At 48.8% G+C, this 25,066-nt stretch overlaps 1 protein-coding gene across 2 annotated transcripts in view; it reads left to right on the top strand.

The window, feature by feature from the left end:
• Positions 1-8,459: 8,459 nt before the first annotated feature.
• The window catches only part of STAT1 (signal transducer and activator of transcription 1), a 55,655-nt gene continuing 39,048 nt past the window's right edge, over positions 8,460-25,066 (top strand). The window contains exons 1-5 of one of the 2 annotated variants that reach the window (XM_038749002.1): positions 8,460-8,542; positions 19,225-19,353; positions 22,679-22,823; positions 23,797-23,895; positions 24,740-24,829. In XM_038749002.1, coding sequence (XP_038604930.1) covers positions 19,226-19,353; positions 22,679-22,823; positions 23,797-23,895; positions 24,740-24,829 — 462 coding nt within the window. In that variant the 5' untranslated portion in view covers positions 8,460-8,542; position 19,225. The remainder of the gene's footprint in view (positions 8,543-19,224; positions 19,354-22,678; positions 22,824-23,796; positions 23,896-24,739; positions 24,830-25,066) is intronic. The other variant, XM_038749001.1, reaches the window with a different exon arrangement.

The following is a 25,066-nucleotide window of genomic DNA, read 5'->3' as shown; positions in this document are numbered from 1 at the left end:
CTGTGTGACCTTGGGCAAGTCACTTAACTTCTCTGAGCCTCAGTTACCTCATCTGTAAAATGGGGATTAAGACTGTGAGCCCCATGTGGGACAACTTGATCACCTTGTATCCACCCCCAGCGCTTAGAACAGTGCTCTGCACATAGTAAGCGCTTAACATATGCCATTATTATTATTATTATATAGAGACACTGAGCCACGCTGCTGTCATCGTTCATTCAATCGTATTTATTGAGCAGTTACTGTGTGTAGACTAATAATAGTGGTATTTATTAAGCATTTACGATGTCCCAGTAGGGCTGGGATGGGGGGATCAAGCGCTTAGTATAGTGCTCTGCACACAGTAAGTGCTCAATAAATATGATTGAACGAATAAAGGGAGCAAGTCAGGGTGACGCTGAAGGGAGTGGGAGAAGAGGAAAGGAGGGCTTAGTCAGGGAAGCCCTCTTGGAGGAGGTGTGCCTTCAATAAGGCTTTGAAGGGGGAGAGAGTCATTGTCTTTCGGATATTCATTCATTCATTCATTCAATCGTATTTATTGAGCGCTTACTGTGTGCAGAGCACTGGACTAGGCGCTTGGGAAGTCCAAGTTGGCAACATCTAGAGACGGTCCCTACCCAACAGCGGGCTCACAGTCTAGAAGGGGGAGACAGAGAACAAAACCAAACATACTAACAAAATAAAATAAATAGAATAAATATGTACAAATAAAATGAATAAATAGAGTAATAAATACGTACAAACATATATACATGATATGATGATGATGACGATGACGGCATTTATTAAGTGCTTACTATGTGCAAAGCACTGTTCTAAGCGCTGGGGAGGTTACAAGGTGATCGGGGGGGCTCACAGTCTTCATCCCCATTTTCCAGATGAGGTAACTGAGGCCCAGAGAAGTGAAGTGACTGGCCCAAAGTCACAAAGCTGACAACTAGCGGAGCCGGGATTTGAACCCACGACCTCTGACTCCAAAGCCCGGGCTCTTTCCACTGAGCCACGCTGATAGGAGGGGGGAGGGCATTCCAGGCGAAGCAGGACGTGACTGTGAGCCCACTGTTGGGTAGGGACCGTCTCTATATGTTGCCAACTTGTACTTCCCAAGCGCTTAGTACAGTGCTCTGCACACGGTAAGCGCTCAATAAATACGATTGATTGATTGATTGATTGATTGATTGACAATCCCTGCCCACAATGAGCTTACAGTCTAGATGAGAAGCAGCGTGGCTCAGTGGAAAGATCCCGGGCTTTGGAGTCAGAGGTCATGGGTTCAAATCCCGGCTCCGCCACTTAGCAGCTGCATGACTTTAGGCAAGTCTGTTAACTTCTCTGGGTCTCAGTTACCTCATCTGGAAAATGGGGATGAAGACTGTGAGCCCACCGTGGGACAACCTGATCACCTTGTAACCTCCCCAGCGCTTAGAACAGTGCTTTGCACATGGTAAGAGCTTAATAAATGCCATCATTAGATGGGGGGGGAGACAGACAGTAATTCAAATAAATAAAATTACTACATAAGTGGTTTGAGGCTGGGGAGAAGGGGGAAGAGCCAAGGGAACAAGTCAGGGTGGCGCAAAAGGAAGTGGGAGATGAGAAAAAGTGGGGCTTAGTCTGGGAAGCAGCGTGACTCAGTGGAAAGAGCCCGGGCTTTGGAGTCAGAGGTCATGGGTTCAAATCCCGGCTCCGCCACTTGTCTGCTGTGTGACTCTGGGCAAGCCGCTTCACTTCTCTGGGCCTCATCTGGAAAATGGGGATTAAGAGTGTGAGCCCCCCGTGGGACAACCTGATCACCTTGTAACCTCCCCAGCGCTTCGAACAGTGCCTTGCACATAGTAAGCGCTTAATAAATGCTATTTTTATAATTATTTTGGAAGACCCGGGCCTTCCGTAAGGCTTTGAAAGAGGGGAGAGCAATTGTCTGTGGGATTTGAGTCTTTTAGACTGTGAGCCCACTATTGGGTAGGGACTGTCTCTATATGTTGCCAACCTGTACTTCCCAAGCGCTTAGTACAGCGCTCTGCACATAGTAAGCGCTCAATAAATACGATTGATGATGATGATGATTTGAGGAGGGAGGGCATTCCGGGCCAGAGGCAGGATGGGGGCCGGGGGTCGGCAGGGAGACAGGAGAGGTGGAGGCCCAGGGAGAAGGTTAGCGACACCAGAGGAGATGAAGAAGGAGGGAAGGGAGGTGAGGTGGGGTAATCAATCAATCAATCAATCAATCAATCGTATTTATTGAGCGCTTACTGTGTGCAGAGCACTGGACTAAGTGCTTGGGAAGTACAAGTTGGCAACATATAGAGACAGTCCCTACCCAACAGTGGGCTCACAGTCTAGAAGGGGGAGACAGAGAACAAAACCAAACATACTAACAAAATAAAATAAATAGAATAGATATGTACAAGTAATATAAATAAATAGAGTAATAAATATGTACAAACATGTATACAGGTGCTGTGGGGAAGGGAAGGAGGAAAGATGGGGGAGATGGAGAGGGGGACGAGGGGGAGAGGAAGGAAGGGGCTCAGTCTGGGAAGGCCTCCTGGAGGAGGCGAGCTCTCAGTAGGGCCTTGAATCGTATTTATTGAGTGCTTACTGTGTGCAGAGCACTGTACTAAGCGCTTGGGAAGTACAGGTTGGCAACATATAGAGACAGTGAAGTGCATAAAGCCAATGGAGAGGAATATTTGTTTGATACAGGGATGGACAGGCAACTCCCGGAGATTTTTGAGGAGGGGGATGGCATGTCCCGAATGTTTTTGTAATAATAATAATGGTATTGATTAAGCACTTACTATGTGAGAAGCACTGTTCTAAGCACTGGGGAGGTTACAAGGTGATCAGGTTGTCCCACGGGGGGCTCACCGTCTTAATCCCCATTTTACAGATGAGGGAACTGAGGCCCAGAGAAGTTGGGACTTGCCCAAAGTCACATAGCTGACAGGTGGCAGAGCCGGGATTTGAACCCATGACTTCTGACTCCAAAGCCCGGGCTCTTTCCACTGAGCCACGCTGCTTCTCCGGGCAGTGGAGTATGGACTGGAGTGGGGAGAGATTCCCAGGCTCTGACTCTATCCACTAAGGCACGCTGTTTCTCACTAAGCCAGTCCAGTGGTCAGCAGCACACAGTTGCCGCTCAAAAAATACCATTTTTCTTTAAAAAAAAAAAAAAGAACTCCAAACAATAGCCTGGGAAAATGCAGGTTTCCCCTGTTCTGAGGGATTTGGGGACTTTTTCAGGGCGGAGTTGGGCAGCTCTTCCTGCCATCTGGGGGCTTTTGGTGTCGGGCTGACCTCTGCGGGAGTGGGGACGGAGCGGTGATTCAGGGTTTGGCACATCATCATCATCATCATCATCAATCGTATTTATTGAGCGCTTACTATGTGCAGAGCACTGTACTAAGCGCTTGGGAAGTACAAATTGGCAACATATAGAGACAGTCCCTACCCAACAGTGGGCTCACAGTCTAAAAGGGGAGACAGAGAACAAAACCAAACATACTAACAAAATAAAATAGAACAGATATGTAGAAATAAATTAAATAAATAAATAGAGTAAAAAAATATGTACAAACATATATACATATATACGGGTGCTGTGGGGAAGGCACATAGTAAAGTGTTCAGTAAATCAATCAATCAATCAATCGTATTTATTGAGCGCTTACTGTATGCAGAGCACTGGACTAAGCGCTTGGGAAGTACAAGTTGGAGAAGCAGTGTGGCTCAGTGGAAAGAGCCCGGGCTTTGGAGCCAGGGGTCATGGGTTCAAATCCCGGCGCCGCCAACTGTCAGCTGTGTGACTTTGGGCAAGTCGCTTCATCATCATCATCATCATCAATCGTATTTATTGAGCGCTTACTATGTGCAGAGCACTGTACTAAATGCTTGGGAAGTACAAATTGGCAACATATAGAGACGGTCCCTACCCAACAGTGGGCTCACAGTCTAAAAGGGGGAGACAGAGAACAAAACCAAACATACTAACAAAATAAAATAAATAGAATAGATATGTACAAGTCAAATAAATAAATAAATAAATAGAGTAATAAATATGTACAAACATCTCTGAGCCTCAGTCCCCTCATCTGGAAAATGGGGATTAAGACCGTGAGCTCCCCGTGGGACAACCTGATCACCTTGTAACCTCCCCAGCGCTGCGAACAGTGCTTTGCACATAGTAAGCGCTTAATGTCATTATTATTATTATTAATTATTATTGGAGGCCTTCCCAGACTGAGCCCCTTCCTTCCTTTCCCCCTCATCCCCCTCTCCATCCCCCCATCTTACCTCCTTCCCTTCCCCACAGCACCTGTATAGATGTATATATGTTTGTACATATTTATTACTCTATTTATTTTACTCGTACATATCTATTCTATTTATTTTATTTTGTTAGCATGTTTGGTTTTGTTCTCTGTCTCCCCCTTTTAGACTGTGAGCCCGCTGTTGGGTAGGGACCGTCTCTCTATGTTGCCAGCTTGTACTTCCCAAGCGCTTAGTACAGTGCTCTGCACACAGTAAGCGCTCAATAAATTCGATTGATTGATTGATTGATTGATTAAAGGGAAGAGATAGGGAAGAGATGGGGGAAGAAAGGGAGGAGGGGGAGGAGGAAAAGGAGGAGGGAGAGAAGGTAGGGGACGGGAAGGGGAAGAGAGGGAGGAGGAGGGAAGAGGTAGAGGAGGAGGAAAGGGAGGAGGTAGGGAAAGAAGAGAAGGAGGAGGGAAGAAAGCAGCATGGCTTAGTGGAAAGAGCATGGTCTTGGGAGTCAGAGGTCATGGGTTCGAATTCTAGCTCTGCCACTTAGCTGTGTGACTTTAGGGAAGTCACTTCCCTTCTCTGTGCCCCAGTTACCTCATCTGTAAAATGGGGACTAAGACTGTGAGCCCCGCATGGGACAACCTGATAACCCTGTACCTACCCCAGCGTTTAGAACAGTGCTTGGCATATAGTAAGCGCTTAACAAATACCATAATAATAATTATTATTATAAGAAAGGGAGGAGGGAGAGGGGGGACAACCTGATAACCTTGTAACTACCCCAGCGCTTAGAACAGTGCTTGGCACACAGCAAGCGCTTAACAAATACCATCATCATTATTATTATAAGAAAGAGAGGAGGGACAAGCTGATAACCTTGTATCTACCCCAGCGCTTAGAACAGTGCTCGGCACATAGTAAGAGCTTAACAAAAGCCATCATTATCATTATTATTATAAGAAAGGGAGGAGGGAGAGGAGGAACAACCTGATAACCTTGTATTCATTCATTCATTCATTCAATCGTATTTATTGAGCGCTTACTGTGTGCAGAGCACTGTACTAAGCGCTTGGGAAGTACAAGTCGGCAACATATAGAGACGGTCCCTACCCAACAACGGGCCACAGTCTAGAAGGGGGAGTGCTTGGCACATAGTAAGCGCTTAACAAATACCATTGTTATTATTATTATTATAAGGGAGGAGGGAGAGGAGGGACAAGCTGATAACCTGGTACCTACCTCGGTGCTTAGAACAGTGCTTGGCACATAGTAAGTGCTTAACAAATGCCATAATAATAATTATTATTATAAGAAAGGGAGGAAGGACAACCTGATAATGTTGTATCTATCCCAGCACTTAAAACAGTGCTTGGCACATAGTAAGCACTTAACAAATACCATCATTATCATTATTATTATTATAAGAAAGGGAGGAGGGACAACCTGATAACCTTGTATCTACCCCAGCGCTTAGAACAGTGCTTGGCACATAGTAAGCACTTAACAAATACCATCATTATCATTATTATTATAAGAAAGGGAGGACGGACAAGCTGATAACCCTGTATCTACTCCAGCGATTAGGACAGTGCTTGGAACATAGTAAGCGCTTAACAAATACCATCATTATCATTATTATTATAAGAAAGGGAGGAGGGACAAGCTGATAACCTCGTATCTACCTCAGTGATTAGAACAGTGCTTGGCACATAGTGAGCGCTTAACAAATACCACCATTATCATTATTATTATAAGAAAGGGAGGAGGGACAACCTGATGGCCTTGTATCTACCTCAGTGATTACAACAGTGCTTGGCACATAGTAAGCGCTTAACAAATGCCATAATAATTATTATTATTATAAGAAAGGGAGGAGGAAGAGGAAGGACAACCTGATAAACTTGTATCTCCTCAGCGCTTAGAACAGTGCTTGGCACATAGTGAGCGCTTAACAAATACCACTATTATCATTATTATTATAAGAAAGGGAGGAGGGACAACCTGATAATGTTGTATCTACCCCAGCACTTAAAACAGTGCTTGGCACATAGTAAGCACTTAACAAATACCATCATTATCATTATTATTATTATAAGAAAGGGAGGAGGGACAACCTGATAACCTTGTATCTACCCCAGCGCTTAGAACAGTGCTTGGCACATAGTAAGCGCTTAACAAATACCATCATTATCATTATTATTATAAGAAAGGGAGGACGGACAAGCTGATAACCCTGTATCTACTCCAGCGATTAGGACAGTGCTTGGCACATAGTAAGCGCTTAACAAATACCATCATTATCATTATTATTATAAGAAAGGGAGGAGGGACAAGCTGATAACCTTGTATCTACCTCAGTGATTAGAACAGTGCTTGGCACATAGTGAGCGCTTAACAAATACCACCATTATCATTATTATTATAAGAAAGGGAGGAGGGACAACCTGATGGCCTTGTATCTACCTCAGTGATTACAACAGTGCTTGGCACATAGTAAGCGCTTAACAAATGCCATAATAATTATTATTATTATAAGAAAGGGAGGAGGAAGAGGAAGGACAACCTGATAAACTTGTATCTCCTCAGCGCTTAGAACAGTGCTTGGCACATAGTGAGCGCTTAACAAATACCACTATTATCATTATTATTATAAGAAAGGGAGGAGGGACAACCTGATAGCCTTGTATCTACCTCAGCGCTTAGAACAGTGCTTGGCACATAGTGAGCGCTTAACAAATACCACTATTATCATTATTATTATAAGAAAGGGAGGAGGGACAACCTGATAGCCTTGTATCTACCTCAGCGCTTAGAACAGTGCTTGGCACATAGTGAGCACTTAACAAATACCACTATTATCATTATTATTATAAGAAAGGGAGGAGGGACAACCTGATGGCCCTGTATCTACCCCAGCGCTTAGAACAGTGCTTGGCACATAGTGAGCGCTTAACAAATACCATCATTATTATTATTATTATAAGAAAGGGAGGAGGGTTAACCTGATGGCCTTGTATCTACCCCAGCACTTAGAACAGTGCTTGGCACATAGTGAGCGCTTAACAAATCCCACCATTATCATTATTATTATAAGAAAGGGAGGAGGGACAACCTGATGGCCTTGTATCTACCCCAGCGCTTAGAACAGTGCTTGGCACATAGTGAGTGCTTAACAAATACCACCATTATCATTATTATTATAAGAAAGGGAGGGGGGACGAGCTGATAACCTTGTATCTACCTCAGTGATTAGAACAGTGCTTGACACATAGTAAGCGCTTAACAAATGCCATAATAATTATTATTATTATAAGAAAGGGAGGAGGAACAACCTGATAGCCTTCCTTCCTCCTTCTTACCTCCTTCTCTTCCCCACAGCACCTGTATATATGTATATATGGTTGTACATATTTATTACTCCATTTATTTATTTTACTTGTACCTATCTATTCTATTTATTTTATTTTGTTAGTATGTTTGGTTTTGTTCTCTGTCTCCCCCTTTTAGACTGTGAGCCCACTGTTGGGTAGGGACTGTCTCTATATGTTGCCAACTTGGACTTCCCAAGCGCTTAGTACAGTGCTCTGCACATAGTAAGCGCTCAATAAATACGATTGATTGATTGATTGTATCTACCCCAGCGCTTAGAACAGTGCTCGGCACATAGTGAGCGCTTAACATCATCATCATCATCATCAATCGTATTTATTGAGCGCTTACTATGTGCAGAGCACTGTACTAAGCGCTTGGGAAGTACAAATTGGCAACATCTAGAGACAGTCCTTAACCAACAGTGGGCTCACAGTCTAAAAACAAATACCAGCATTATCATTATTATTATAAGAAAGGGAGGAGGGACAACCTGATAGCCTTGTATCTACCCCAGCGCTTAGAACAGTGCTTCGCACCTAGTGAGCGCTTAACAAATACCATCATTATCATTATAAGAAAGGGAGGAGGGAGAGGAGAGAAGGAGGGGAGGGGGGAGGGAAGATGGGCGTCGGGGGGCGGACAGGCGCCGGATGGAACAGCCGCTCCCCATTGGTCCGTCCGCGGAGGCGCGCCGGCTGCCGATTGGCCGAGCGGAGAGCGGCGGCCGTCGATTGGCTGGCCCGGCGCGCGGGCCCCGCCCCCCGGCGCGCTCTTTACCTCCGCGGCCGCTTTCGTTTTCCCGTCACTCACCGAGGGGCCCGGGAGCGCTGTGGCGGTCGGCGTTGTGGGAGCGAGCCCTGAGGTAACGAGCGCTGTGGGAGAATCCGGCCGACCGAGCGAGGTGTGTTTGTGCGGACGGTTGCCCTCCTCACGGGGGAGGGGCAGGAGGCGTCTAGTACAGTTTAGATCACCGACGATTTATTCGTGTCAGTCATAATAATGGCTTTTAGTAAGCGCTTACTATGTGCAAAGCACTGTATTAAGCGCTGGGGAGGTTACAAGGGGATCAGGTTGTCCCACAGGGGGCTTACAGTCTCCATCCCCATTTTATCAATAATAATAATGGCATTTATTAAGCGCTTACTATGTGCAAAGCACTGTGCTAAGCGCTGGGGAGGTTACAAGGTGATCAGGTTGTCCCACGTGGGGCTCCCAGTCTTCATCCCCATTTTCCAGATGAGGGAACTGAGGCCCAGAGAATAATAATGATAATAATGATGGCATTTATTAAGCGCTTATTATGTGCAAAGCACTGTTCTAAGCGCTGGGGAGGTTACAAGGTGATCAGGTTGTCCCATGTGGGGCTCACAGTCTTCATCCCCATTTTACAGATGAGGTCACTGAGGCCCAGAGAATAATAATAATAATGATGATGGCATTTATTAAGCGCTTACTATGTGCAAAGCGCTGTGGAGGTCACAAGGTGATCAGGTTGTCCCCCGTGGGGCTCACAGTCTTCATCCCCATTTTACAGATGAGGTCACTGAGGCCCAGAGAATAATAATAATAATGATGATGGCATTTATTAAGCGCTTACTATGTGCAAAGCACTGTTCTAAGCGCTGGGGTGGTTACAAGGTGATCAGGTTGTCCCCCGTGGGGCTCACAGTCTTCATCCCCGTTTTACAGATGAGGGAACTGAGGCCCAGAGAATAATAATAATAATGATGATGGCATTTATTAAGCGCTTACTATGTGCAAAGCGCTGTGGAGGTCACAAGGTGATCAGGTTGTCCCCTGTGGGGCTCACAGTCTTCATCCCCATTTTACAGATGAGGTCACTGAGGCCTAGAGAATAATAATAATAATGACGATGGCATTTATTAAGCACTTACTATGTGCAAAGCACTGTTCTAAGCGCTGGGGAGGTTACAAGGTGATCAGGTTGTCCCCTGTGGGGCTCACAGTCTTCAACCCCATTTTACAGATGAGGTCACTGAGGCCCAGAGAATAATAATAATAATGACGATGGCATTTATTAAGCACTTACTATGCGCAAAGCACTGTTCGAAGCGCTGGGGTGGTTACACGGTGATCAGGTTGTCCCACGTGGGGCTCACAGTCTTCATCCCCATTTTACAGATGAGGGAACTGAGGCCCAGAGAATAATAATAATAATAATAATGATGGCATTTATTAAGCACTTACTATGTGCAAAGCACTGTGCTAAGCGCTGGGGGGGTTACAAGATGATCAGGTTGTCCCACGTGGGGCTCACAGTCTTCATCCCCATTTTACAGATGAGGGAACTGAGGCCCAGAGAATAATAATAATAATAATGATGGCATTTATTAAGCACTTACTATGTGCAAAGCACTGTTCTAAGCGCTGGGGAGGTTACAAGGTGATCAGGTTGTCCCCCATGGGGCTCACAGTCTTCATCCCCATTTTACAGATGAGGTAACTGAGGCCCGGAGAAGTGAAGTGACTTGCCCAAAGTCACACAGCTGACAATTGGCAGAGCTGGGATTCGAACCCATGACCTCTGACTCCAAAGCCCAGGCTCTTTCCACTGAGCCACGCTGCTTCTCTATGTGCCAAACACTGTTCTAAGCACTGGGGTGGGTACAAAGTCATCAGGTTGTCCCCCATGGGGCTCACAGTCTTCCTCCCCATTTTACAGATGAGGTCACTGAGGCCCAGAGAATAATAATGATGATGATGGCATTTATTAAGCGCTTACTATGTGCAAAGCACTGTGCTAAGCATTGAGGTTACAAGGTGATCAGGTTGTCCCACGGGGGGCTCACAGTCTTCATCCCCATTTTACAGATGCGGTAACTGAGGCTCAGAGAAATGAAGTGACTTGCCCAAAGTCACACAGCTGACACGTGGCAGAGCCGGGATTAGAACCCAGGACCTCTGACTCCCAAGCCCGGGCTCTTGTCACTGAGCCACGCTGCTTCTCTCCGTGTCTTTCGCCCCTCTAAACTGGAAAGTGTCTCTTATATTGTGCTTTCCCGTCCAGTGCTCTGTGATAATAATATCATCATCAATCGTATTTATTGAGCACTTACTATGTGCAGAGCACTGTACTAAGCGCTTGGGAAGTACAAATTGGCAACATATAGAGACAGTCCCTACCCAACAGTGGGCTCACAGTCTAAAAGGGGGAGACAGAGAACAAAACCAAACATACTAACAAAATAAAATAAATAGACTAGATATGTACAAGTAAAATAAATAAATAAATAAATAATATCAAGCGCTTAGTGCAGTGCTCCACACACAGTAAGCGCTCAATAAATACTATTGAATGAATGAATAAATGATAATAATTCTGGTATTGGTCAAGCGCTGACTATGTGCCAAGCACTGTACTAAGCGCTGGGGTGGAAAGTTGGACACAGGCCCCGACCCACGTGGGGCTCACAGTCTCCATCGCCGTTTGACAGATGAGGGAACTGAGGCCCAGAGAAGTGAAATGCCTTGCCTTATGTTGCCGACTTGTACTTCCCAAGCGCTTAGTACAGTGCTCGGCACACAGTAAGCGCTCAATCAATACGATTGATTGATTGATAAGGTCCCGCAGCAGACAGGTAGCGGGGCAGGGGGGAGAATCCGGGTCCTTCTGACTGCCGGGCCCGGGCTGTACCCACTGGGCCACGCTGCTTCTCTGCACATAGTAAGCGCCCAATAAATCAATCGATTGATTGATTGATTGATTAAAGGGGGGAGGGGAGAGGCAGGAGTTGAATGCCCTCCCTCCGCACATCCCCGAAGCTACTTCTCTTCCTCCCTTCAAAGCCCTACTGAGAGCTCACCTCCTCCAGGAGGCCTTCCCACACTCAGCCCCCTCCCCACAGCACCTGTATATCTGTTTGTACGGATTTATTACTCTATTTATTTTACTTGTACATATTTGCTATTCTATTTATATTATTTTGTTAATATGTTTTATTTTGTCGTCTGTCTCCCCCTTCTAGACTGTGAGCCCGGCTGTTGGGTAGGGACCGTCTCCAGATGTTGCCAACTTGGACTTCCCAAGCGCTTAGTACAGTGCTCTGCACACAGTAAGCGCCCAATAAATATGATTGATTGATTGATTGGATAGGGACCATCTCTGTTGCCAACTTGGACTTCCCAAGCGCGTAGTACAGTGCTCTGCACACAGTAAGCGCTCAATAAATATGAATGAATGAATGAGTGAGGCAAACGTGGGAGGAGGAAGAGAAGCAGTGAGGCCTAGTGGCTAGAGCTTGGGTCCTGAGAGTCAGAAGGTCATGGGTTCTAATTCCAGCTCTACCGCTTGTCATTCATTCAGTCGTGTTTATTGAGCGCTTACTGTGTGTGGAGCACTGTATTAAGCACGTGTGATCTTGTCGTGTGATGGACAAGTCACTTCTCTTCGCCTCAGTTCCCTTATCTGTAAAATGTGGATTTAGACCGTGAACCCCATCTGGGACAAGGACGGTGTCTACCCCTATTTCCTTGTATCCACCCCAGCGCTTAGTACAGCACCTGGCACTTAATAAGCGCTTCACAAATACCATTATTATCATTACTATAGATCCTGGCTCTGCCACTTGTCTGCTGTGTGACTTTGGGGAAGTCACTTCACTTCTCTGGACCTCAGTTCCCTCTCTTGTAAAATGGAGATTAAGACCGTGAGCCCCATGTGAGACAGGGGCCGTGTCCAACCCAATTTTCCTGTATTCCCCCTCATCCCCACCCCACTCCGGCGCTTAGTACAGTGCCCGGCACGTAGTAAGTACTTAATATATACCATTACAAACCAAAGAAGGGGAGGTGGGAATAAGAGAGGCAGACTGGAGTGGGGGGAGGCAGATGGGAAGAGGAGGGAGTAAGGAGGCAGGGGAAGGGGAATGGATGGGAAGGAGGGTGGGAGAGAGGAGCAGAAAGGAGGAGGTAGGAGGGGAAGAATTCTCTCCTTATTTTGCACATCCTGTTGTTTATTTCACACCATCTCTTAATATACCCACTTATCTTCCTTCTTCCAATCTGCAGTTTACCTTAGTGTCTGCCTTCCCCACTGGATTGGAAACTCCCTGAAGACAGGGATTGTGTCTACCCGTTCTATTGTATTTTGCTCCCCAAGGGCTCAGTACAGTGCTCAATCAATCAATCGTATTTATTGAGCGCTTACTGTGTGCAGAGCACTGTATTAAGTGCTTGGGAAGTCCAAGTTGGCAACATATAGAGACGGTCCCTACCCAACAGTGGGCTCACAGTCTAGAAGAGTGGGCTCTGTCCACAGTAGACCATAAGCTCCTCGAGGGCAGGGATCACATCTGCCAATTATGTTGTATTTTGCTCTCCCAAGTACACAGTAATAATGATAATAATAATAATAATAATAATGATGGTATTTGTTAAGCTCTTACTGTGTGCCGGGCACTGTACTAAGCATTCATTCATTCATTCAGTTGTATTTATTAAGTGCTTACTGTGAGCAGAGTATCATCATCAATCGTATTTATTGAGCGCTTACTGTGTGCAGAGTACTGTACTAAGCGCTTGGAAAGCACAATACAGCAATAGAGAGATGCAGTCCCTGCCCACAACCGGCTTACAGTCTTAGAGAGGGGGAGACAGACATCAAAACAAAACAGGCATCAATAGAAATAAATAGAATTATAGATATATACACATCAAAGCATGTAAAGGCCTCCTCCAGGAGGCCTTCCCAGACTGAGCCCCATCCTTCCTCTCCCCCTCGTCCCCCTCTCCATCCCCCCCATCTTACCTCCTTCCCTTCCCCACTGCACCTGTATATATGTATATACGTTTGTACATATTTGTTACTCTATTTATTTATTTATTTTACTTGTACATATCTATTCTATTTATTTTATTTTGTTAGTATGTTTGGTTTTGTTCTCTGTCTCCCCCTTTTAGACTGTGAGCCCACTGTTGGGTAGAGACTGTCTCTAGATGTTGCCAACTTGTACTTCCCAAGCACTTAGTACAGTGCTCTGCACACAGTCAGCGCTCAATAAATACGATTGATGATGATAAGTGGAAGTATAGATATATACACCTGGTTCTCATTGTGTTACTTTTAGCAACTACCTGCATTCGCCCCTACTCTGCCCACCCATGTTATTTGGTTGCTTACTCCTCTCCCCAGGCATTTCCTCTCCCGTGCCCCCAAATAACAGCTTCACCCTTCTCCAGAACTGCCATCCGCAGGACTCCCTCCTCCACCGCCTCAGAGACGATTCAGCCAAGTGTCCCGGACTGTCCTTGCCATTAGCCTTTTTGATTTGATTCACCCACGGACAATTCAATCTTCCGTTCCGGGCATCACCCGCTTATTTTATTGTCGCCATTTTATTTTATTGCCATTTTACTATTTTATTTTATCGTTGCCATTGCGCGTTAATTGTTAACTGCTCCCGGGCTGTCATTTATCTCGCTGACCTGCTCCCATCTGCCCTTCCCACTCCTCACCTTCCCACCCAGCTCTTTCCCACCCTTTGTTCCACCTGCACCCCTCCTCCCCTCTGTATCATCATCATCATCAATCATATTTACTGAGCGCTTACTGTGTGCAGAGCACTGTACGAAGCGCTTGGGAAGTACAAATTGGCAACATATAGAGACAGTCCCTACCCAACAGTGGGCTCACAGTCTAAAAGGGGGAGACAAAACCAAACATACTAACAAAATAAAATAAATAGAATAGATATGTATCAGCGCCAACCCTCAATCCCCCTTCCCTTGCGCAGTTCCCCGCCAAGCCCCTCCCTTCCAACCCCTTCCCATCCCCATCCCACCCCAGTTCTCCTGCCTCGTAGCCATCCCTCATCCCCCTCTCCCCGCCCAGGCCCCCACCAATTCATTCCCAACCAAGCCCTCCCAACCCGGATGTCCTCCCGCCACCAAAAACTCCTAAAAATCCAGATGGAGATGTCCTGAAGGCAGGAGGAGATACGAGCCTGGAGGGAGGGAGAGAGAACAGGGGAGGAGATGTAGATTTGGGTGTCATCAGCGTGTAGATGAGAGTTGAAGCCGTGGGAACGAATGAGTTCACCAAGGGAGGGAGTGTAGATCGAGAACAGAAGGGGACCAAGAACTGACCCTTGAGGAACCCCTACAGTAAGGGGATGGGAGGAGGAGCTCGCAAAAGAGACTGAGAATGAACAGCCGGAAAGATAGGAGAACCAGGAGAGGATGGAGTCTGTGAAGCCAAGGTTGGATAGCGTGTTGAGGAGAAGGGGGTGGTCCACAGAGAGGTCGAAGAGGATTAGGATAGAGTAGGAGCCGTTGGATTTGGCAAGAAGGAGGTCATCGGTGACCTTTGAGAGGGCAGTTTCGGTGGAGTGGAGGGGACGGAAGCCAGATTGGAAGGGGTCTAGGAGAGAGTTGGAGTTGAGGAATTCGAGGCAGCGAGTGTAGACGACTCGCTCTAAGAGTTTGGAAAGGAAGGGTGGGAGGGAGATAGGGCAATAACTGGAAGGGGCAGTGGGGTCAAGAGAGGGGGCTTTTAGGATGGGGGAGTAGTGGGTTTGAAGGCAGAGGGGAAGGAACCAGTGGAGAGTCAGCGGTTGAAGATGGAAGTTGAGGAGGGGAGGAGGGAAGGGGAGAGAGTTTTTATAAGATGAGAGGGAATGGGGTCCGAAGCACAGCTGGAGGGGGTGGCACTTGAGAGGAGGGAGGAGGGAGGAGATCTCATCTGAAGATACTGCTGGGAAGGATGGGAGAGTAGAGGGAGAGGGTTGAGAGCGGGGCTGGGGGACGGAGAATGGGGAGGGGTGACTGGGGAGCTCAGACCTGATGGTGTTAATTTTCCTAATGAAGTAGGTGGCCAGATCGTTGGGGGTGAGGAATGGAGGAGGGGGAGGAACAGGTGGCCTGAGAAGGAAGTTAAATGTCCAGAACAGTTGATGGGGGTGATGGGCATGGGTGTCAAGAAGGGAAGAAAAATAGTTTTGCCTGGCAGAGAAGAGGGCAGATTTAAGGCCGGAAAGGATAAATTTAAAGTGAACGAGATTGGCTCGGTGTTTAGACTTTCGCCAGCAGCTCGAGCATAAGAGCGAAGGAGGCGGACGGTGGCAGTGATCCAGGGCTGTGGGTTAGTGGTGTGAGAGTGGCGAAGGGAAAGGAGAGCGAGCCAGTTGAGGAGAGAAGGTGGAGTCCAGAGCAGTAATCTGGTCATCAAGGATGGGTGGAGAGGATAGGGAGGTGAGGTGGGGTGTGATGCGCTGAGGAAGATGAATGGGGTCGAGAAAGCAGTGGTCTCTGAGGGGGAGTAATATAGATTTATGGGGGGAGAAGTGTGAGAGAGGGGGCAGGTGAGAAGGTCATGGTCAGAGTTGGTGAGGGTGGAGATAGTGCAGTGGTAAGACATGATGAGATCGAGGGTGTGACCAAGTTGGTGAGTGGGCAAGGAGCAGGGGGTTGGCGGAGTCAAGGAGAGATAGAAGGCGGGCGGCAGAGGAGTCACCGGGAACATCCATGTGGATGTTGAAATCTCCGAGGATCAGAGTGGGCATGGAAAAGGAGAGAAGGAAGGTGAGAAAGGGATCAAAATCGTTAAAGTTGGAGGTGGGACTGGGGGGGCGGTAGATGACGGCTACAAGAATCTGGAGGGGGTGGAAGAGGCGAATAATGTGGGCTTCAAAAGAGGGGAAGGAAAGGGAAAGGGGAGAAGGGATAGTGCAAAAGCAACATTGGGGTGTGAAAAGGAAGCTGACACCACCTCCTTTCCCGGTGAGTCTGGGGGAGTGGGAGAAGAAGAGCTGGAGAGAGCAGCAGAAGAGACCATGTCATCTGGGGTGAGCCAAGTCTCGGTGAGGGCGAGGAGAAGGAGAGAGCGGAGAGCGGAGGAGAAACATTTATATATGTTTGTACATATTTATTACTCTATTTATTTATTTATTTATTTTACTTGTACATCTCTATTCTATTTATTTTATTTTGTTAGTATGCTTCGTTTTGTTCTCTGTCTCCCCCTTTTAGACTGTGAGCCCACTGTTGGGTAGGGACTGTCTCTATATGTTGCCAACTTGTACTTCCCAAGCGCTTAGTACAGTGCTCTGCACACAGTAAGCGCTCAATAAATACGATTGATTGATTGATTGAGAGGTGGCAATGAGGCAGGAGACTGGGATGGGACAGGGGTGGGAAGGAGGGGAGGGAAGGGGTTGGAAGGGATGGGTTTGCCGGGGAACTGCACAAGGGGAGGGGGATGAGGGTTGGGCGCTGGTACAGAGAGGGATTCGAGGGAGGGGGCCCGGAGGAGGGGTGGGGGCGGAACAAAGAGAGGGAAAGAGGTGGGTGGGAGAGGGGAAGGGCAGATAGGAGCAGGGAAATTGATAGGTCATGGTGAAGTCAGCGAGGTAAATAATGATAATAATGATGATTGCATTTATTAAGCACTTACTATGTGCAAAGCACTGTTCCAAGCGCTGGGGAGGCTACAAGGTGATCAGGTTGTCCCACGGGGGGCTCACAGTCTTCATCCCCATTTTACAGATGAGGGAACTGAGGCCCAGAGAAGTGAAGTGACTTGCCCAAAGTCACACAGCTGACAATTGGCTTAGGCTGGATTTGAACCCATGACCTCTGACTCCAAAGCCCGGGCTCTTTTCCACTGAGCCACGCTGCTTCAGCACAGAGAGCAGTTAACAACATGCAATAGCAACAATAAAATGAGAAGCAGCGTGGCTCAGTGGCAAGAGCCCGGGCTTGGGAGTCAGAGGTCATGGGTTCTAATTCCGGCTCTGCCACATGTCTGCTGTGTGACCTTGGGCAAGTCACTTAACTTCTCTGAGCCTCAGTTCCCTCATCTGTAAAGTGGGGATTAAGACTGTGAGCCCCACGTGGGACAACCTGATCACCTTGTATTCCCCCCCAAGCGCTTAGAACGGTGCTTTGCACATAGTAAGCGCTTAACAAATGCCATTATTATATGAGAAGCAGCGTGGCTCAGTGGAAAAGAGCACGGGCTTTGGAGTCAGAGGTCGTGGGTTCAAATCCCGGCTCTGCCAATTGTCAGCTGTGTGACTTTGGGCAAGTCACTTAACTTCTCTGGGCCTCAGTTCCCTCATTTGTAAAATGGGGACTGTGAGCCCCCCATGGGACAATCTGATCACCTTGTAACCTCTCCAGCCCTTAGAACAATGCTTTACGTAGTAAGTGCTTAATAAATGCCATTATTATTATTATTATTATAAAATAGGTGGCTGATGCCCGGAACAGAAGGTTGAATTGTCCATGGGTGAATCAAATCAGAAAGGTTAATGGCAAAGAGAGTCCAGTGGTTCTTGGCTGAATTGTCTCTGAGGCGGTGGAGGAGGGAGTCCTGCGGATGGCAGTTCTGGAGAAGGGTGAAACTGTTTTGGGGGGCATGGGAGAGGAAACACTTGGGGAGAGGAGTTAACGACCAAATAACATGGGTGGGCTGAATAAGTGTGAATGCAGGTAGTTGTTAAAAGTAACACGGTGAGAACAAGGGCCTTGTCACGGGGAGCGGGGTGGGGGGAATCAGTCACAATCAATCAATCAATCGTATTTATTGAGCGCTTACTATGTGCAGAGCACTGTACTAAGCGCTTGGGAAGTACAAATTGGCATCACATAGAGACAGTCCCTACCCAACAGTGGGCTCACAGTCTAAAAGGGAGTCACATCCAGGCCGAACACAGGGATGGAGGGAGTGGAGGCTCCCCAAAGGTGGTCATTCATTCATTCATTCATTCATTCAATCGTATTTATTGAGCACTTACTGTGTGCAGAGCACTGGACTAAGTGCTTGGGAAGTACGAGTTGGCAACATCTAGAGACGGTCCCTACCCAACAGCGGGCTCACAGTCTAGAAGGGGGAGACAGACAACAAAACAAAACGTGGACAGGTGTCAAGTCGTCAGAACAAATAGAAATAAAGCTAGACGCGCAACCTGAACAAAATAAATAATAATAATAATGGCATTTATTAAGCGCTTACAATGTGCAAAGCACTGCCCTAAGCACTGAAATGGAATAGTAAATATGGACAAGTAAGATTTTAGACTGTGAGCCCACTGTTGGGTAGGGACTGTCTCTATATGTTGCCAATTTGTACTTCCCAAGCGCTTAGTCCAGTGCTCTGCACACAGTCAGCGCTCAATAAATACGATTGATGATGATGATGATGATGTCTGTCTCTATGTGTTGCCAACTTGTACTTCCCAAGCGCTTAGTCCAGTGCTCTGCACACAGTCAGCGCTCAATAAATACGATTGATGATGATTGATGATGATGACTGTATGTGTTGCCAACTTGTACTTCCCAAGCGCTTAGTCCAGTGCACTGCACACAGTCAGCGCTCAATAAATACGATTGATGACGATTGATGATGATGACGGTATGTGTTGCCAACTTGGACTTCTCAAGCGCTGAGTCCAGTGCTCTGCACACAGTCAGCGCTCAATAAATACGATTGATGACGATTGATGATATGTACACGCGTGGGGCTCTGCGGGGGGGGGGGGGTGAAGAAAGGGAGCAAGCCCCGTGGCTGCGCGCTGACCCCCACCCTCCCGTGTCCTCCGTCCCCTCGCCCCTCCGCCCACCCAAGATGTCTCAGTGGAGCGAGCTGCAGCAGCTGGACTCCAAGTTCCTGGAGCAGGTGCATCAGCTGTACGATGACAGCTTCCCCATGGAGATCCGCCAGTACCTGGCGCAGTGGCTGGAGAAGCAGGACTGGTGAGAGACGCCCCGGGGAGGGAGGAAGGGGGTGGGGGTCCATCCCCCCCTGGGAGGGGGGCAGGGGGGCGTGGAGACCCCAACGACAGGGCCCGGACGGGCGGAGAGGGGAAGCCTGCGGGGCCCCCTCGACGGACGGACGGACGCGTGGGCCTCGGTTGGGCAGGGACTGTCTCTATGTGTTGCCAATTTGTACTTCCCAAGCGCTTAGTCCAGTGCTCTGCACGTAGTAAGCGCTCAATAAATACGATTGATTGATTGATTGAATGTGGGAGTCTATTCCAGTGCCATGGACCGGCCCGGGGCTACCAGTGCCCCCTCGGACCGTCAGGGCCCGGAGCGCGGCCACCAGCCGCGCGGTCGCGAGATTGGGGTTCTAGTCATCATCATCATCAATCGTATTTATTAAGCGCCTACTATGTGCAGAGCACTGGACTAAGCGCTTGGGAAGTACAAGTTGGCAACGTATAGAGACAGTCCTTACCCAACAGTGGGCTCACAGTCTAAAAGGGGGAGACAGAGAACAAAACCAAACATACTAACAAAATAAAATAAATAGAATAGATATGTACAAGTAAAATAAATAAATAAATAAATAGAGTAACAAATATGTACAAACATATATACATACATATATGTATACATGTATATATGTAAACATATATACGTACATATATATGTATATGTATGTATATATACCTGTGTATATATATATATACAGGTGCTGTGGGGAAGGGAAGGAGGTAAGTTGGGGGGATGGAGAGGGGGATGAGGGGGAGAGGAAGGAAGGGGCTCAGTCTGGGAAGGCCTCCTGGAGGAGGTGAGCTCTCAGCAGGGCCTTGAAGTCCCGGCTCCGCCACTCGCCTGCTGGGTGACCGTGGGAAAGTCCCTTCTCTGGACCCATTTCCTCATCTGTAGAAGCAGCGTGGCTCAGTGGGAAGAGCCCGGGCTTTGGAGTCGGAGGTCATGGGTTCAAATTCCAGCCCCACCAACTGTCAGCTGTGTGACTTTGGGCCAGTCACTTCACTTCTCTGGGCCTCAGTGACCTCATCTGTAAAATGGGGGTTAAGACGGTGAGCCCCCCATGGGACAACCTGATCACATTGTAACCTCCCCAGCGCTTAGAACAGTGCTTTGCACATAGTAAGCACTTAATAAATGCCATTATTATTATTATTATTATCTGTAGAAGCAGCGTGGCTCAGTGGGAAGAGCCCGGGCTTTGGAGTCGGAGGTCATGGGTTCAAATCCCAGCTCCGCCAACTGTCAGCTGCGTGACTTTGGGCCAGTCAACTTCTCTGGGCCTCAGTTCCCTCATCTGTAAAATGGGGGTTAAGACTGTGAGGCCCCCATGGGACCCTCACCCCCCTCTCCATCCCCCACATCTTACCTGCTTCCCTTCCCCACAGCACCTGTATATATGTATATATGTCTGTACATATTTATTACTCTATTTATTTTACTTGTACATATCTATTCTATTTATTTTATTTTGTTAGTATTTTGTTCTCTGTCTCCCCCTTCTAGACTGTGAGCCCACTGTTGGGTAGGGACTGTCTCTCTATGTTGCCAACTTGTACTTCCCAAGCGCTTAGTACAGTGCTCTGCACACAGTAAGTGCTCAATAAATACGATTGATTGATTGATTGACAACCTGGTCACATTGTAACCTCCCCAGCGCTTAGAACAATGCTTTGCACATAGTAAGCACTTAATAAATACCATTATTATTATTATTATTATCTGTAGAAGCAGCGTGGCTCAGTGGAAAGAGCCCGGGCTTTGGAGTCAGAGGTCATGGGTTCAAATCCCAGCTCCGGCAACTGTCAGCTGTGTGACTTTGGGCCCGTCACTTCACTTCTCTGGGCCTCAGTTCCCGCATCTGTAAAACGGGGATGAAGACTGTGAGCCCCCCGTGGGACGACCTGATCACCTTGTAACCTCCCCAGCGCTTAGAACAATGCTTTGCACATAGTAAGCGCTTAACAAATACCATCATTATTATTATTATCTGTAAAATGGGGAAGAAGACTGGGAGCCCCATGTGGGATGTGGACTCTGTCCAACCCGCTTACCTTGTATCTACCCCAGCGCTTAATACAGTGTCTGTCGCCTTGTAAGTGCTTGAAAAATATCATGAAAAGAAGACAAAACGAATGAGGAGGCGGGCAAGAATGCCGCACATGGCAGAGGGCAGGTAAAGCCTTTCAGATTGTTGGGTGTGTAATCACGGGCACACTACCGCAATCCCAGAAGCCCAGTACTGCAAAACGGCCCACCACCGCAGTCATCATCATCATCAGTCGTATTTATTGAGTGCTTACTGTGTGCAGAGCACTGTACTAAGCGCTTCAATCCTGGTGCCCGGCACCCAATCCCAGGGGCCGATACCACATTCCCGGGGGCTGGTACCACAATCCCAGGGCCCCAGCATGACAAAACGGGGCCCGCTACCCCAATCCCAGGGGCCGATACCACAATCCCAGGAGATAGTACCATTCATTCATTCATTCAATCACATTTATTGAGCACTTACTGTGTGCAGAGCAGTGTACTCAGCTGTGTGACTTTGGGCCAGTCACTTCACTTCTCTGGGCCTCAGTTCCCTCATCTGGAACCCCCTCTCCATCCCCCCCATCCTACCTCCTTCCCTTCCCCACAGCACCTGTATATATGTATATATGTATATACATATGTATATATATATGTATAGGGACTGTCTCTATGTGTTGCCAATTTGTACTTCCCAAGTGCTTAGTAGAGTGCTCTGCACATAGTAAGCGCTCAATAAATACGATTGATTGATTGATTATGTTTGTACATATTTATTACTCTATTTTATTTGTACATATCTATTCTATTTTATTTTGTTAGTATGTTTGGTCTTGTTCTCTGTCTCCCCCTTTTAGACTGTGAGCCCACTGTTGGGTAGGGACTGTCTCTATATGTTGCCAATTTGTACTTCCCAAGCGCTTAGTACAGTGCTCTGCACATAGTAAGCGCTCAATAAATACGATTGATGATGATGACGATCTGGAAAATGGGGATTAAGGCTGTGAGCCCCCCGTGGGACAACCTGATCACCTTGCAACCTCCCCAGCGCTTAGAACGGTGCTTGGCACATAGTAAGCGCTTAATAAAGGCGATGGTCATTATTATTTCCCAGACCCACCCGTAAGCACCTGGAAGTTGTTCAGGGAAGAGCAGAAGGCAGGGAGGGCTGCGGCCCCGGAAGGTCCGAGGCTTCTCCCAGTGGGTACCGGCCTGGGGCCGGAGTCCGCGCGGGAGGCGCCTTTGGGCCACCCTGAGTCCCCGACCCTTTCAGGGAGCACGCGGCCAACGATGTGTCCTTCGCCACCGTCTGCTTCCACGATCTCCTGTCCCAGCTGGACGATCAGTACAGCCGCTTCGCCCTGGAGAACAATTTCTTGCTGCAGCACAATATCCGGAAAAGCAAGCGAAATCTCCAGGTAGGTCCCGCCTCCGGGACTCCTGGTCCTGCGGCCCCCGATCGCCCCTCCACCGGGCGGGGGAGAGGAAAGCTCCGGGCACCCGGACCGGCACCGGGTCCTCCCCTTGGGCCGAGGCCGGACGCCGGGTGACCCGGGCACCGCTCTGGGAGGGCAAAGCTTCCAGAACCAGGGCTCGGGAAATCAGAGGTGACCGCCCACCCCGGGCGGACCCAGGGGTGGAGGGCGGCCAGCCCACTCTGATTCCGCCAAGGAAAGCGGAATCTCCAGTGGCTACCAATCAATCTGCGCATCAGGCAGAAACTCCTCACCCTGGGCTTCCAGGCTGTCCATCCCCTCGCCCCCTCCTACCTCACCTCCCTTCTGTCCTTCTCCAGCCCAGCCCGCACCCTCCGCTCCTCTGCTGCTAATCTCCTCACCGTACCTCGTTCTCGCCTGTCCCGCCATCGACCCCCGGCCCATGTCATCCCCCGGGCCTGGAATGCCCCCAATCCCTCTGCCCATCCGCCAAGCTCGCTCTCTTCCTCCCTTCAAGGCCCTACTGAGAGCTCACCTCCTCCAGGAGGCCTTCCCACACTGAGCCCCTTCCCTCCTCTCCCCCTCGTCCCCCTCTCCATCCCCCCCATCTTACCTCCTTCCCTTCCCCACAGCACCTGTATATATGTATATATGTTTGTACATATTTATTACTCTATTTATTTTACTTGTACATATCTATTCTATTTATTTTATTTTGTTAGTATGTTTGGTTTTGTTCTCTGTCTCCCCCTTTTAGACTGTGAGCCCACTGTTGGGCAGGGACCGTCTCTATATGTTGCCAATTTGTCCTTCCCAAGCGCTTAGTCCAGTGCTCTGCACACAGTAAGCGCTCAATAAATACGATTGATGATGATGATGAAAGCGTGGTAGCCCCCGCGGCCGGCTCAGAGCGGTGAGTGACGGCCGCACCGCTCTCTCCGGGCCGGGGCTGTAGGACAACTTCCAGGAAGACCCGATTCAGATGGCCATGATCATCTGCAACTGCCTCAAGGAAGAGCGGAAGATCCTGGCTTGCGCCCAGATGTTCCATCAGGTGTGTTTGCGTCGTCGGGGGGTGTTTTGGGCCGGGGGCGTCTCTTTCCCCTAACCCGACCCAGATGACGGTGGGGACAAAGGGGGCAGCTGGGGGTCCTGGAGCGGAAACTCTCTGCCCCACCGTGCCATCCCTGCCCAAGAACAACCGGGTGGCACCGCAGCGCCGGCTGTCCCGTTTGGCAAGCTCTCAACCAGTCAATGGACTGACGAGAGGGGTGCGTCGAGCGCTTACCTTGTGCGGAGCACTGGACCGAACGCCTGGGAGAGGGCCGTGCGGCCGAGTCGGTAGACACACGGTTCTCGCCCACCGGGAGCTGACCCGCTACTCACGGCGGCTTGAGTTGGGGGCTGGAGGGGGAGGTCCCGCGTAATCATCATCGATCGTATTTATTGAGCGCTTACTGCGTGCAGAGCACTGTACTAAGCGCTTGGGAAGTACAAATTGGCAACATATAGAGACGGTCCCTACCCAACAGTGGGCTCACAGTCTAAAAGATTCTACTGATCTACTGACCCGGGGCACCTGTAGATTGGGAAAGCTCAGGCAGATACCCAGGCGATGGCGGAGAGACTGGTGGCCAACAGGGGCGTTGTCTTGGCTCCGTTAGCCTTTTCTAAAGGCCGAAGCCACTCTCGCTCGCCGCGGGGTTCGGTCAAGAGCCGCATCCAGGGTGGCCCGTGCCACGGTCGGCTGGCTCCCGCCAGGCGTCTCGTAGCCAGCTGGTTCCCCGATGGCCCGAAGGGCTGCCTCGGGGAGATCTCGGGGAGGTCTGGACACTCTGGACTGGACGGGAGGACAGAGCGGGTGGGCCGGACGCTCACGTCAGCCCTTTGATCTCCAGGCCGAGGTGGGGAACGTTCAGAACACCGTCATGTTGGACAAACAGAAGGGGCTGGATTTAAAGGTCAAATCCCTGAAGGACAAAGTGATGGTGAGTTTGCCAGGGGCGGGGACCGCGGGAGCCTCCTTTTCCTGGTGTTTCCTGGTCCAGAATGGGCTCAGCTCCCGGGAGCCTAGGATCGCCATCCAGGGGCCGATGGAGGAGCCTGTAGCCGGGCATTCCCGGAGATGGGGGTGGGGCTGGGGAGAACCGCATCCCGACGGAAGGGCACATGCCCCGGCCCACAACGCTCAGTGCATCTCCCTCTTGCCCTGGTCCACCCTTGGT

This window comes from Tachyglossus aculeatus, chromosome 7, assembly GCF_015852505.1.
Source record: "Tachyglossus aculeatus isolate mTacAcu1 chromosome 7, mTacAcu1.pri, whole genome shotgun sequence".
Taxonomy (NCBI): domain Eukaryota; kingdom Metazoa; phylum Chordata; class Mammalia; order Monotremata; family Tachyglossidae; genus Tachyglossus; species Tachyglossus aculeatus.
This window is presented reverse-complemented; position numbering and strand designations above follow the sequence as displayed.